This window comes from Scomber scombrus, chromosome 11, assembly GCF_963691925.1.
Source record: "Scomber scombrus chromosome 11, fScoSco1.1, whole genome shotgun sequence".
Classification (NCBI taxonomy): domain Eukaryota; kingdom Metazoa; phylum Chordata; class Actinopteri; order Scombriformes; family Scombridae; genus Scomber; species Scomber scombrus.
In genome coordinates, this window is record NC_084980.1 from 11,922,494 (window position 1) to 11,938,256 (window position 15,763).

Genomic DNA, 15,763 nt, shown 5'->3' on the forward strand with positions numbered 1-15,763 from the left:
CTACTATTAGGCTACAACTGCTAATATTATTACGCCTGCTGCTGATCAGAATCCTCTTTATTGGCCAAATATGCTTACACATACAAGGAATTTGACTCTGGTTTAACGAATCTCAGTGTACTTAAACAGAATAACAATGCAACAGTCTTCAGAAATATACACAAGGAATACCTAAACAGGTGACTAGGTAGTCTACCACTGGTAGTACTACTACTGCTACTAGTACTAGTATGACTGCTGCTGCTACTGACCCCGTATATGGACTGGATTAAAAGTACATTTTATAGAAAGAAATATAAATGAGCCCATTGTTAGCTTTGATGGTGCCAACTGTTCTTTACTGAAATTAAACTGTCCAGATACGTAGACCTGTTTATGATATGAATATAGAATAATATGATATAACTCCTCTTCCTCTTTTCCCATTTAGGCTATCTTTATCCCCCAGTAGATCCTTTTCACAGAGACATTTTGACTTGTTGAAACAGGAAAGACGCAAGTGTAGATAGTAACATTATTAATTTCAGTAAGCTATGTAAGTGAGTAAGCATGCCTAAATGTAATGCAGCCATCATTCATCTTATTAACTTTTCCTGCATTGACAAGTAAAAATATCTGCAATGAAAATGTTCCATTCAGTGAATACTGACTATGTTTCAATTTACTAGCCTGAGTGTTGCAAATGTCTATTTTTGTTCTCAGAAATGTTTTCACTTTGTATTTATAAGAGAGATAAGCACTCATAGCTTATCTCAGTGACCTTGGCAAGGTGTCTATGTGAGATATCAACAGTGTTTGTTGTCACTGATAAGATGGTGACCTATTGTACAGTGGTATCTTCACTACCTGCACTAAAGCACCAGCCAGGGCTCATATTACGTAACTTTACATAGCTTTAATGTCATCTGTCAGTTGGAGTCAGGAGTTGCCAAGCCATACAAATTTAAGCTGTCCAATTAATTTCTTCATACTACATACTTACAGAACAACAGAACAACTATCATATTTTGCGTAATCATATTGACAACCTAAAAAAAAGAAAATATTACAGTCAAAGCTAGCATATTAGATGATGAACCACTAGAGACTTTACAAAGCAGATGTTACTGACTAATCTATCAGTAGGTGAAGATAAATATCTGTGAATCAATCATACTTGACACAATCTTCAGTAGTAGTTCATGATAAAATCTGAACCAGACACAAAACAATAATGACACCTTCATCTTTACCAACCCTTAAAGATTACTTACTCTTTTTGTGCACCCTCGTGTAAAGTGACACATCATATGACAATACAGAGTTTTCACTTGGGATTAACGATTAGTGTCTTTTTAACAAAACCAGATGCTTCTAGATATTGCAAAAAAATGCTGGGCCAAAGGAAAAATCATGTACTTTGAACCATACATAAAAAATACTGGGTCACAAACATCAATTATGCAGTGAGGGAAATCATAGTTGCAGGCAGTAAGTTACGTCTGTAGGCGTTAAAGAGACTGATGAACAAAAAATGGCAGACTTGCTTATAGAGAGAACTGTCCCTGATCTCCCTCCATTCACTAATTGAGGTAAAGGTGTTGGTGTAGATGATTTTGGTCCGTTCAGTGTTATGTGTATACACATAACACTGAACGGACCAAAATCATTAATTTGACTGTAGCTATAGCTACAGATTAAGGATGGATGTCAAATTAATGTGTTTATGGTATTTATACATTGGTCAGTGACAAATAAATGTTGGCAAGATAAGACATTCAAAAATGTCTTAAAAAATAGTTCTAAAAGCATGCGTCAGGTTTATTAATATGTATTTTTTGTGTTTTTGTTGGTTTTATGTCATTTGAAATGACATTTGCAACTTTTTTAACCAAAAGTAAGACTGAGTGCTCCTGAAGTGTATCATGATGTAACCACAAAAGAATGATAAATATTAAATATTTTTAATCACCTACAGTTTCCTGTAAAGTATTCCTTCATTTAAATGTCATTGCGTTTTGTTAATATTGAGCAGGACAAATCCATTTTTTCTAAATATGTTGGGGTCAATGATGTAAAATTTGTTAAAAAACATTTTTGCTGCATTGCAAAAGTAGATTGCATTTATTCCACATTTTAGTTTACATTTATTTTCCTGTACATAATCAGATTTTTATGAAAAAATAAATAATAATAATGCTTACACCAACTGGACACTGGGTTGTATTAATGGATGTAACCAGTATTTTTCATTCAAATCCGATACACTGCCTGACCATGTTCCTTCTCCAGTTAAACATCATTGTTTGTTGAGAACATGGAGACTGAAAATCAAATATGACAGTCAGACGAGGAGACAAGGTTCAGTGAACTTGTTTTTTTAATGTTTATTTCAGTTTAGGAAGGAACATCTGACAACAAGAAATGATTATGGTATTATATTCTAAATCCAGTCAAGAAACAATCATTGTAATTTCATTTAATAAATGAACTTGTTTCTTCAACTGTAAATTCTGTGCTGAAAAAAAAACCATTTTACAACAACAATCACAGTAATTTAATTTTAAAATGTAGCTCATGTGTTGCATCAAGAAAAAAAGATCTGACAATAACAACTCATAAGTCAACTCATTACTTGCCTTCTATTGTGAATACAGTTGATACATATTTAATCTGACAATACGTATCTTGAAAAAATGTGTGTGGGCAGGGAGAGATAGAGAAGAACTGGTTCCAGTCCTCCATCAGTTCAGAGATTCTGGCTCAGAGATTATGTTACATTATAAAGAGGTCAGGTGGTTCAGATGATGTTATATTAGACATTCTTCCCACCCAGATGTTTCATGCAGCAGCATTCATGCATGCTCTGTGATGAGCCACTTTTTCCGTGTTAGAATATGGCATCTAATGGGGAAAATCCATTTTATTTATTTAATTTGATTGTTTTAGTTTTTTTTATATTAGCCATGAAATAGCAGAAATGTAAATAATTATATTTCATAGATGTTATGTTTGACTCACGTTTCTCATTTAAATTAATTATTGGATTTTTAGGAATTTTAAAGCCACTGTACATGTTCAAAAGTATTTTTTTTATGATACATCTTTGATACAAATTATATTTAATATTTAATTCTAAATGCAGTGTTATTGATATATTTGCTTTATTTATATTTACAAAAGGTTTAGTTTCATTAATTAACCTAATCTGCACGTTAATAACTTTGTGGGAGGAAACCGGAGTACCCGGAGGAAACCCGCGCTGTTACAGAGAGAACAAAAAGAGGAGAGAAGTCTTCTGTGTCATGGTGTGAGACGGAGAAATACAAGAAGTTGGTATGATTCTGTCCATGTTTTGATCTGGCTTTTTCTTAATTCATTCAGACTGATTTGTGGGACAAAAGCTTCAGTACATCTTTGAGTTAGAGTTGAGTTTCATACATATATATGATCCCATTTTTATGTACTTCAGCTGGTCTGCCTCCAGTTGTGGATGATATTTGGTAGTCATCAGCCTTGATGGTAATATGATCAAAAAACAAATATGACCAAAGATGTCCATTGTATGAATTACGACCTCTGTGGCTTATGACAGAGGAGAGCCTGTATGCCTGTGTTCTGTTTTCACCCAGAGGGATTTCAATTATTTCAGATGGAGTCACAGGTTCTCTAAGTACATTTCCGTTATGGTCTACTCGAGGCAAATAAAGGATTAAGATGTCAGTGCATGTCCAAACTTGTCGTCTCTCTAATGTAGAACCACATGCTGTACATGTTCCTTTGGCTTTACACTCTCGGCTAGCACGGTTAAAAAGAGAGGAAATGGTCGCGCTTTTAACTGCTGGTGGCAAAAAGTAAATTCTACCCACGTTTATGGTGCAAGATGTGGTTAAATTACATTTTTTACACCTGCTAACAACTTTTACTTGAATAGAATTTTGAATCCCATATTGGTCAAACCAGTACAATACAGGATTTAATAAATCCAGAGGGTCATTATTTTGAAACAAAGTCATTGACGGAATATTGTATGATAACTCTGTCAAAACCCCGTGGATTTCTGACGCATTGAAGTGCCTTCCTGGGTTTTGGAGGGCTTTCAGAAACAGTTGTCCAAATTTTGGGGTGATTGTTGGCGACTGTGTCACAGACTCTGGGGTTTGGTGTCTTAATTTCTCCTGCACCACTTTCAGATGAAGTGCAGCTTGTAGCGTTGAATTCATCCAGCAGTTATTAAAAACGTTTGAAAACCTGCATATATATTTGCATGGATCTCTGTACTCTGTTTTTGATCTACAGCTAAGCTCTCTTTTGGTGTCAATGCTTTCTTCAATTTTTACTGCAGTGTCTGAAACAGCTGCAGTAACTTCACCTCTGTTTTCTAGTGTATCTGATTCGATCCTTGGTGTTGAATCATGCAGTTCTTGGTCAGAAGGACCTAGAGTGGTTTCTTGTCCCTTGCTTTCTTCCTTGGCTAAGTACGGCTTGAGGATTATCCTCACACCTTTACAGACCAAGGTGCCCAAAGCCAATCCTACAATAAAAAATGCCATCTTGCTTTTTTCAATACTAAAACGTGAGTAGCCTACACAAAAACTTGATGAGAATACAGTTCAGATGTCCAAGACACTGGCAGTAAGCTTTGTGCATTCAAAATGAGATCTCATGACGCAATAAATGAATGCCTATATTACGTCATATTACAACGTCATCATGTGTGTGAGCATAGAGTGTGAGTGCTCCCCGACTCAGCTGACGCGCGCGTAAATTCACGTGCCGTGATGTCGCGCGCTTTGGCTCCAGAGAGTGAACAGTTGGGAGCAACCACCGTCCCCGCGATTAAACGGGAGACCTCCCCAAAAAAACAAAAACAACACGGTAACATGGATGCCGACAGAAGAAAAAAAAAGTTTTGTTTTTTCAAATTTGGAAACTGAAACGTAAATGTAAGTTACTACACTACAAAGTACTGATTTAGGCTAAATTAAGCCTCCTTTCTTTTTTTAAAAGGGGGAAAGAATAAATAAATAGCTAATATCTACATGCTACAGAATGACTATTGTATTGATCAATAAATGTTATACACATACATTTTATATGCCTTATAATACAAATATATATTTATTATATTTATGGAGTCTGATGAAGCTAAAACCTGAGACACTGCACACTTAATTTTGTCACTGCTGATGGAAGCAACAGGATAAAGAGCATTCTGTGTGTCACATATACGTGAACCCCCGCGACCCGACCCCGGATAAGCGGAAAGAAGATGGATGGATGGATGGATGGATGGATGGATGTTTGTTTGTTTGTTTGTTTGTTTGTTTGTTTGTTTGTTTGTTTTACAGTATGTAGGCGCAAAATGGTACAATGAATGTACAAAGGAGGAGAGTGAGAAAACATGATAATGTTTACATACATAACAATATGATGTGTCAATATGAAGGTGTGTAACCATGCTGTTGGTTAAATGTGACCAGCTGATGTGAACAGCTGGACACATCTGGTCACGCCCCCTGGGGCATCTTAATTGAAGGGAAGTTATGAGTGAGGGAATTTGAATGACCAATGGTTTGAGAAATAAAATTACAGACCTGAGCATACAAAAAGATTTTCACTAAGCTTCATTAGTAATAGATTTGATTCAGAAATATGAGTAATGAAAAAATATGAAATGAAAAAAGTATATTAACAATGATAGTACTTCGTATTCATTTCCTAATTACATTAATACAGTAAAGGTAGATAAAAGGTGTGGCTCAAAGAGTATCTCAAGATATACAGTTTTTTGATACAACAATTTGTTTTATACATCAAACAGTTTAGCTAGATTCCTAACCATGTGATTTATTATCTCTATTGTATATATTTCAACCAGTTTTCTGCCTCTTAAAATTGTAAAAAGATATTTATCAGTTTGGTGAGAAAGCAGCTGTGATGTTATTGAGTAACAGTTATTGAGTTTCAGTGCACACACCCCAAATCTACCTGTCTGCATCTTCACCCACAACTTGGAGTTACCTCCTTACAACACTTTAATTGAATTAAAGACATTTTAAAGAAATTTTCCCAGGGCACTCCAAATGAATAACCGTGTGTGTATCCATATTTTTGGTGATATACCTAATTCAATTCAGCTCCTTCTCCCAAATTCACGGAGTTGCAGGTTTGACTAATACCGCTAAACCACTGAATGTTTCATGTTTACTTGCAAACGCTTTTGAATATCAAACTCAAATATAATTTTTTATTTTGGGTCGGATTAAGTCGTGGTTTCCTCATCTTACTGTCTTTATTTTATGATAACAGATGAAGGAATATGTGATAGAGGAGAAGAAAAACCAGCAGCAAAATTAGCTCATCAGCAGAAGTAAGGACCAGAAAACAAACCTTATCAAGGCTATCAGGAGTCTCTAAAAAATATGTACAGCACATAGCTAGTTACTAGTTAACGGACAGGTGAAACTAACCTAACCGTGAGTTAGACTGACAACAAACACATTTGAACACATACAAGATGATTTAAACACAGTGTGTCTTTGTTGCTTTGGTAAGTGATCATGGTATACTGCACTCACAGCTGTTTTGTAATAGAAAACTATATGCTTGGAAATATGCTTTACATCTACCTCCTCAGTTTTTCATGTATCACATGAATGTATGACACGTGTTCTTGTGTTATTAGCAAGCTCTACTATGTAATATCCTCTTACACTCTTGTGCCTGTCTCTTCTTCTCTTTTTGCATAACAGAGACTGTTGGGGAAAAAAGTAGCTGGACTTCACAATGAGGGTGAAGAGAGTTTTATGAGAGGACGAATAAATCACCATAAGATTGCCGAAAATGTGGAGAAACTACACCACCAGTGTCAGAGGAGCTTCTCTTCCTCAGTATGATTCAAACTTCAGCAGTGCACCCACAGTGCAGAAAAGCCTCACCTCTGTGACCAGTGTGGGAAGCGTTTCACTCAGTATGGACATTTAAATGAACATCAGCGTATCCACACTGGAGAAAAGCCTTACCTCTGTGACCAGTGTGGGAGGAGCTTCAATCGGTGTGGAAATTTAAAGAGTCATTAATGTATCCACACTGGAGAATAGCCTTACCTCTGTGACCATTGTAGGAAGATTTTCATTCATTCTGGACATTTAAATGAACATCAGCGTATCCACACTGGTGAAAAGCCTTACAACTATGACCAGTGTGGTAGGAGTTTCAACAAATCTGGAAATGTATAGATGCATAAGCTAACTCACACTGGAGAAAAACCTTACGCCTGTGGCCAGTGCGGGAAGAGTTTTACTCTGAAAATGTAAAGATTCTTCAGTGTACTCCCAGTAGACATTACATGTGTCAGCACTGTGGGAAGATTCACAGAAAGAAACTAAAGCAACAGTGTGCTTGAACTGTCCAGATCTCTGTGCTGTTAAAATATGACGCATGATTTGTCAAATGGAAAATGTTTCAATAAAAAGTCACATGCATGCAACTTATGTTGTGACATATTTTTTCAATTTCTTAAAAGCTACACAAAGTTCACAGACAGACAGACAGACAGACAGACAGACAGACAGACAGACACACACACGCACGCACGCACGCACGCACGCACGCACGCACGCACGCACGCACGCACGCACACACACACACACACACACATTATTGTATGATGTACGTGTATGCAGCATTTTACTGTTGTTTTACTGTAGGCTAATAACTGTTTTGTCAGATGTATTTAATACTTTAGGCACAGACAAATTTTGTAGGAAAAGTAAAATTTTAGAGAAAATTCAAATCTATTACAAAAAAAACCAAAGACAAAGATCTCAAACTTTCATGTGTTTTTAAGCAGTTGTTGATCTCCAGAAGACATTTTGAACAGCTAACTGTATAAAAACCTCAAATAGATTAATATAAACAAAATATCAGAAGTCTAAAGAATCGGTGGTTTGACAAGTTCAGTCAAACATTCAGGTCTCAGTTGAGTTAATTGATCCTGCAAACTGAAGAAATTGGCTGTTTTGTGGTGTGACATTGACCTCTAATTGTTTTAAGTAGGTACAGCATGTGTGCTGTTTGGCTGCTTTGTTTGATGTCTCACCCAATAGAGCAGAGTTTCAAGTGTTTCTCTTTGTGCTGCAGTATTAAGAAAGATAATTTTTAGAGGGCATTTCAGAATAAATGGAAACTACTGTGCAAAACAAAAAACACATTTTACAAAATGGGGTTAAAACACACTAGACCACACTGATAATTAAGATGGCCACACACTTAATCATGATATAAATTTCCACAAATTATAAAACATTTCAAAGCATTCAATTTACATGACAGAAATGTCCTATAATAATGGGCAAAGTAGTCTTTGTAGTTTTGTCCGTGTATCTTTAGGTCATTCAATTTTTTGTGAGTATTGAAGAACAAAAAATGTGTGGTTATTTATCATTTATTTATTTTTAGGGGTGCTGAGATCAAATTTAGGGACGCTACAGCACAACTAAAAATGGTCTAAATCATAGACTGTATATAAAATGTATGTAACTGTATCTAAATTCGCCCCTAACAATTATTATAATGGATTATAAATGGATCCCGTTCTACATACTCCGATACGGTAGGTGGCGGTATGCTCTTTAAAGCTGGTATTGCAATCTGCCAAAAAATTCAAAGAAGAAGAAGGAGCATGCTTCCGCCCCATATGACCAATATATATTGATGGCTGCTACTTCTTCCGCAGGACTTCTATCAAGGAGATCAGGTAATTCAAATTTGCCATGAATTCCGCCTTTACAAGGATTATAATACTGAGGTGTTATTTACTTAGTCTGAAATGTAGAAATCCTATCATATGTTTATTTTTGAGGCCATCGTTAAAGGTTGTGATGTACTGGACTACATTTATATTGAGAGGTGTTTCTCAATATAATGTATAATGTCAAAATGTTTGTCCACCCTATTTACGTGCATGAGAGGCGCATCATTTCTGAATATACTGCAGTCCAGTTCAACTTCACCTCTAACAATGACCTCAATGCTAAAACATCACCAACATCAAGTTATAAGCATCAAAAAATGTAGACTCAGCACTTGTATTAGACTGTATACAATTGTACAGGCGTGCCTAATAAAGTAGCCCCTGGGAAATGTTGCATAGGAATGTCCCACACCCCCATAGGACCCCTATATGTGTAACCCGTTACCTCCGCGTGCACACAGCAGACTTTACATGGCAGCTTCATCATTTGAAGTTCTGCCACCGTTCTGACTGAAGGGAACACATTGGGAGGAAAAAAACCTTACATTGTAACCACGTTTGCCTCACTTGCGTCTTTTCCCTGCAACTTAGTCCCTCCCACTGTGGATGCAGGGAGAGACACAAGGAATCCCCTTGAGAAGAGAGCAGACGAGGAAATATGTGTTTAGAGAAATGAGACGTCGTTTCCTCCAAAGTGTCACATGAAGCAACATCTGTTTCTGATGACAGCGGCAGGATATCACAGCTGGATCAGATGTCAATGTCAGTCGGCTTCAACAGCTGTAGCGACTTTTGATGGAGTTTGTTTATCAGGCTAAATGTTTCAGGAAAATTTGATATGATGTGGCATGTAACATAAATGTGTTTCTTGTTGACAGACAGACCTTCTCTTATGTTAATTTTATCCATAATAACATATAATATCAATCCATAATAACAGTTAATGGGGGAAATAACAGATCATGAGAAGAAAAATCTTTCCAATAAATGAAGAATGTTCATATTCTTTTGTTGATGAGACGGACAATCAACAGATTTTTAACTATATGGTGAATCAGAAAACAAAATATAACATTTGAGAGTGACACACTTGAGTTTATTCTGTAATCTGTCTCCACTTTGGTGTCAAATGGCAGTGATGTATCAGATCAGTTTGATCAGCTGCAGCGGCCAATCAATAAATAAAGGGGGTGATGGCCGGTAAAAGACTTTGGTGGAGGCTACTGTCATATTTCCTCGCTCATACGTCCTCACTCAGAGATCCCTCCTTGATCCTCAATCCTCAGAGCCAAAATAAGAGACTTGGGACGGCCGTCAAAATGGCATTTTGAAAAAACTTCCAGTTCAGGCGAGGATTGTGTAGGAGGAGGGACAGAGAGGAGAGACAGATGAGGAGAGATAAAGAGAAGGAGAGACAGAGGCGGAGAGATAGACTTAGATAGAGGACAGAGAGGTATCCATGTAGTTTGTATACATCAAATTAAAAAGTCTGCTCAAAGCTGCCCAAGACTGCAACCACTGACTCTGCATTTTATCTCATGGTCTTGTTATGAGGGCAGACAGTATTGCTTTTAATTGGTCAAATATGCATTGGTCATTTATTGATGACATGGTGTGTGTGATGTGCTGTTGTGTGTAACTATGTATTATGTTTCCTGTGTTTTTTTTTTTGCTTTGTACTGTTTGTTATTGTGCTGTTATAAGCTTTAATTGTGACCTGCTAATGGCTAATGAAAATTAGCCATAAACTAACTCTGGTACAGTATATTTAATATTAACATTTATATTTAACACTGTATGTGGCTTGGATCATTGGATACTGAAACAGGGTAATGACATACAGTAAAGATCCCTGTCAGAACTAGAACTGGGAATGTAGCAATTACATAGCCTGTGTTGTAAGCACCGCATTTTGTAATCACATAGATACTGTTGGTGACAACTGAGACCTCTCATCCTAATTCTGGTCGTCTTGATCACAGCTTTGGCATGATTGTATGCTCAAGCTTTCGTAATATTGAGGGATGTAGTGAGGCGCCATAATTCTCTTTTAGGAAAGGTTATTTTATTGTCGTGTGTGCTCCTACAGAGTCGGACTCAAACTTAATTAACCATCAGAAGGCAATAAAAATGTATTTTTGAAGTGGCCCACACAATACGCAGACAAACAAATACACATTGTTGCACAACTGTCTGAAAAGAGAGCACAGCATTTACTCTTTTTCGGAAAAAGCATGAATCTTTTATTCATAAACAGAGAGCTCTCTTCTTTTATTGTGTTGCATTTCTTCTGTCCTTTTTTCCAGGACTCTGTGGTTTCCTGCAGAGAGCTTGCTGTCTAGGAAGCGGTGGTCTCCCTGCAGCCTTACTGTGTCAGCAACATCAGCGCTTCTTCTGGAGGAAGTGGAAGAATTCTCACTCTCACAATGTAGTTCGCCCAGCTGTTGTTAGGCCTGCCTATGCCGTACCAAAGGTACAGCAGCTTATGTTCCCATAATGCCACCGTCCTAAGTAGAGATGTCCCAGGCCACTCCTAAGTATCTGTATCATGGCTGATCCAGGCATATTTTAATGGATCATTATCAACTAAAATAAAGCCAATTAGATGCCAATCATTTTGTTACTGTACTTCACTGTGTTTTATCGACCTCAGCCTGCCAGTGTCCTTTACACCAACCTACAGTATGAGCATTTTGTTCCTAAATGCAAGTAAAAACTAAAAAAAGAAAAGTTGATTGGACACACTGAGGCAAGTTTCTCTGTTTTCTGAAATCTTGGTTGGCAATATGCACAGATTCTCTGAAATGTAACACTTTTTCTCATTAGTAAAGAGTACCAGTGTACAAAACAGGTTGCATCTTCTAACTGTTAGCGGGCATTTACCATTGCTTTCAGCTGTAAAAATAACAAACGTCGACAGTGGGAAGTCATCATATTGGCTGTCACCTAAAAACATTAATTTCGTAAATAAGTTGATGACAGAAATTTTAAAATTAATCTTGTTATTTCAGTATGCCAGAAAGATATTTAATCAATTTAGCAAATCTTCCTCTCTTTAAATAGGTTTAAAAATCTCAAATCAGGCTGTAAATTGTCTCCAATAACAGTCTCAGTACTGATGCTGAAGTTATGAGTTATGAGTTCTTAAATTACTTACAAAGGACCTCCCTAGTTTCTTGAGGCTAATTCACTTCAGAATTATTAGTACTTTCCAGTAAGATGACTATCATATTGAAATTAAATAGCATTAAAAAACAATCATTAGAATAGCCTTTCATATTTTGTTGCCCTGCTCAGTTAAGTCAGCATCTAAAATAATAACCAAATGTGCAAGAGATGAACTGAGCTGGGAGGCACATGAATTAACTGATAAACACAACAACACAGAAACTCAGTCTTCTTAAATTTCATCCCTTTATATTCCAGTTTCATCTGTTTATTTCTTAATAATTTCTCTGTATTTATATGGAATTGTAGGACATCGATATGACCCACCCTTCATATCTTGTCTTTCTCCTGCTCTTTCACTGTAGCACATTGTACGACCTGACTATGTGGGTACTGGACTGGTCCCTAAGTGGCCAGACTACATAGAGATCAAAGACCAAGAGCAGACCGAAGGTCTTGCCAGAGCATGTCAGCTAGCCAGACATGTACTGCTACTTGCCGGATGCAATCTGAAGGTAAGCACCTAGAAGTACTATTTATGTCTCTATGTCATGAAAAAGAACAGAAACATCACAGTCTGGGGCAGATGTGGCTCAGGATGTAGAGTTGGTCGTGCACTAATCAGAAGATCAGCGGTTTGATCCCCATCTTCTCCGGTCTGAATGTTTAACTGTCCTTGGCAACGTACTGAACCCTATATTGCTCCCAAAGGCAGAGCCATCAGTGTATGAATGTGTGAATGTGGCATGTAGTGTAAAAGCACTTTGAGTGGTTGGAAACTATAAAGGGGCTATATAGAAGCAGTTCACTTACTATTTACCATAACCTGTTGCTTCCAGGTTGGTATGACAACAGACGAAATAGACTTCATCGTGCATCAGGAGACAATTAAGAACGATGCCTACCCATCCCCTCTCAGATATGGGGGTTTCCCCAAATCGGTCTGCACATCTGTGAACAACGTGGTCTGTCATGGCATACCTGACAGGTAAACATGCGAGACATTCACTCTTTGTTTGTATGCATGAAAACAAGAAATGTTAGGTATGCCTTGTTCTAGTTTTTCTCCTTCCTAAATGAGATTCTACAAATCAGAAAATAAACAAACAATGAGAGAATCATTTTTATCTAACATTTGAACCAAATTTAAAGCAGTTTTGGAAACTTTTTAAAATGAAAACTTTGTTAAAAGTCAGAATTTGTTTTTGTAAAATTTCACTTCATCTTAGATAAATGTAATAAATACATCATATAGAAATTCTGTATATTTTAATGGTGAGATATTTTGGTGAATCCATTATTAACTATTATATTGCAACGTTTAATATTAGTAATATTGTAAGGAATAAACTGTATACACTGTTCATCTTTTAATATGTCTGTGTCCTGCAGTCGGCAACTTCAAGATGGCGATATTATCAACATTGATGTCACTGTACGTTGATGCCATAACAGACACACACACACAAACTCATAGACATCACTGCAAACATGATCAGTTAAAATAACAGTGCTTCCATCACTGACCTTTGCCTATTCACCAAAGGTGTATTTAGATGGTTACCACGGTGACACCTCGGAAACCTTCCTGATTGGCCAGGTGGATGAGGTTGGCCGACGATTGGTGGAAACTGCCAGGCGTTGCCGAGATGAGGCCATTGCTGCCTGCAAGCCGGGGGCACAGCTCTGTGTTATAGGGAACACTATAAGGTACACACACACACACACACACACACACACACACACACACACACACACAATGAATATATGATTCCATTTAATCACATTCATTATTCTTTTTTGATAACTAATATGTGATTATGTGTACTGGCAGTGAAGTAGCCCATGCCAATGGCTTCCAAGTATGTCCGTATTTCATTGGACATGGAATAGGCTCCCACTTTCACTGCCATCCTGAGATCTGGCACCATGGTAAGTGTGTGTGTGTGTGATGCAAGAACCACTTGGATGACCAGGGTTCCAAGAAATTAATTAAATTAATTAAAAATGAATGTCCTATTTTGTCTAAATGCCATAAAACTCTTATTCTCTTATGTTCAGCAAATGACAATGACATGACCATGGATGAAGGAATGGCTTTTACAATAGGTGAGTCACATGTTACAATTTCATGTAAATGTTATGTTGCAACAGTGTGTGAGAGTGGGGCTGATGTCTGTTCATTTGTAGAACCCATACTGATGGAGGGATCTGCAGAGTTTAGAATCCTGAAGGACAAGTGGACTGCAGTGTCTGCAGATGATAAAAGGTACGATGTGATGACGGGAGGCCAAAAATACACTTTTTCCTGAGTAGAAGGTCATAAAAATTTAACATGCTGCTCTGTTTTTTACTTGCATTCATGCAGGTCGGCTCAGTTTGAACACACGGTTGTCATCACATCTGACGGAGTGGATATTCTCACTAAACTGCCAGAAGAGAGCAATCTGTGACCTGACGTGATCTACCTGCTGACTTTTACACAAAGCTTTTACAAATCTGTTTACATCAAAGAGGGTCTAATCTATAATCACTGTTACAAGAACTTGAATAGGGACTCAATGATGATCAACATATTGTAAACAAGCCCACCTGAAATATGTAAAAAAAGAAAGGGTATCTCTGAATTTAGTTTGACTAAAATGGGTTGTTTGCACCCACCATGGGAGGATATACCGTGACTACCTGTGAGTGTGTGTGTTTATACTGAGTACAAGTATAAAAGATCCCCATCTCTTCTACATTTCAGTCTATCCTTCTTCTATCCCTTCAGCAGCTGACCGGTTAGATTTTTTGAAGCCAGCAGATTTATTTACTCCTTTATGACAGACAGTTGTGACAGTCAAGAGGGACTTGAAACAGTTAAATGGCATTCGTACAAGCAGGGTTGTAGCCAGGATTTTAGATGCACTGAGGTTATGAGTCAAGATCCCTCTGCACAACCCCAACCACTGTAACACTAAAACTTTGAGTATTTAATAAAATCATAACATTTTACATTTTATTTATTTGACTGTATCATTTTTTTTTGTAAAATTGATCACACCCACATCTAAAGGATGCTTCAAAGCCTTCTTTACGCTTCCAGGTATGTAAACTATACTTAAGAAACCAACCCGTATGATGTTTATGTAGCTTTAAAATGTAATTCTCTTTATGTCACTAAAATAAAAAATGTCCAACAATATTACAGAGGAATCATGAAATACAAACTGTTAGTGGACATCTGCCTCTTGACAAGTGACGTGCTGTGTAGGCTAGTGTAGCCACTAGATGGCAGCACACTGCACTAAATTGTACCAATATCAGGCTGTGCTGTGGCCAGCAAAGGCCTCTCATCCTCCCTGTATTTACTTCCTGTGATGGGAAGCAGCACAGCACACTGTGTCTGTCCATCTGAAATGTGTGGCCCTTAACTAGAAGAAGGAGAAATCACACAACTTTAAATATTTGCGTGACTAAGTCACGCTTCAACCAAGTGCCAGTTATTAATTCCTGCTAAAAATCTTCTCCCAGGGCATTAGACTACATTATTTATCATCTGCCTATCATGACATGGGTTTTTATAATATGTAGACAATAATAAAGGCATTGCTCACTTCACCAGCAAACATGGTGTAGGAAAAAATCTTCACAAGAGGCCAAAAATCCAGCTTAGTGGGGGGTTAAATTCCCAGCATAGCAACATCGTTCTGCTCCGTTTTTCCAATTCTTCTCTACTGCCTTTATCTTTTGACCACAGGTGGATTTAATAAAGAAAGTTATGAGTACTTGAGATCACAGCAGATCACACAAGTCTCTTTACCTCACCTCTGCATTTTTATATTTAACCTTTTATACAGTATTTAAAAACTGACA

The 15,763-nt window shown here is 37.2% G+C and overlaps 1 protein-coding gene across 1 annotated transcript; it reads left to right on the top strand.

The window, feature by feature from the left end:
- The first annotated feature begins 8,675 nt into the window (after positions 1 to 8,675).
- On the top strand, positions 8,676 to 14,764 carry metap1d (methionyl aminopeptidase type 1D (mitochondrial)). The gene is made up of 10 exons (XM_062428962.1): positions 8,676 to 8,740; positions 11,044 to 11,210; positions 12,271 to 12,420; positions 12,745 to 12,893; positions 13,298 to 13,340; positions 13,452 to 13,615; positions 13,740 to 13,837; positions 13,967 to 14,014; positions 14,096 to 14,174; positions 14,274 to 14,764. Exons 1-10 carry the CDS (start codon positions 8,698 to 8,700, stop codon positions 14,356 to 14,358), a joined length of 1,026 nt encoding a protein of 341 aa, XP_062284946.1. The 5' UTR covers positions 8,676 to 8,697; the 3' UTR covers positions 14,359 to 14,764.
- The last annotated feature ends 999 nt before the right edge of the window (positions 14,765 to 15,763 follow it).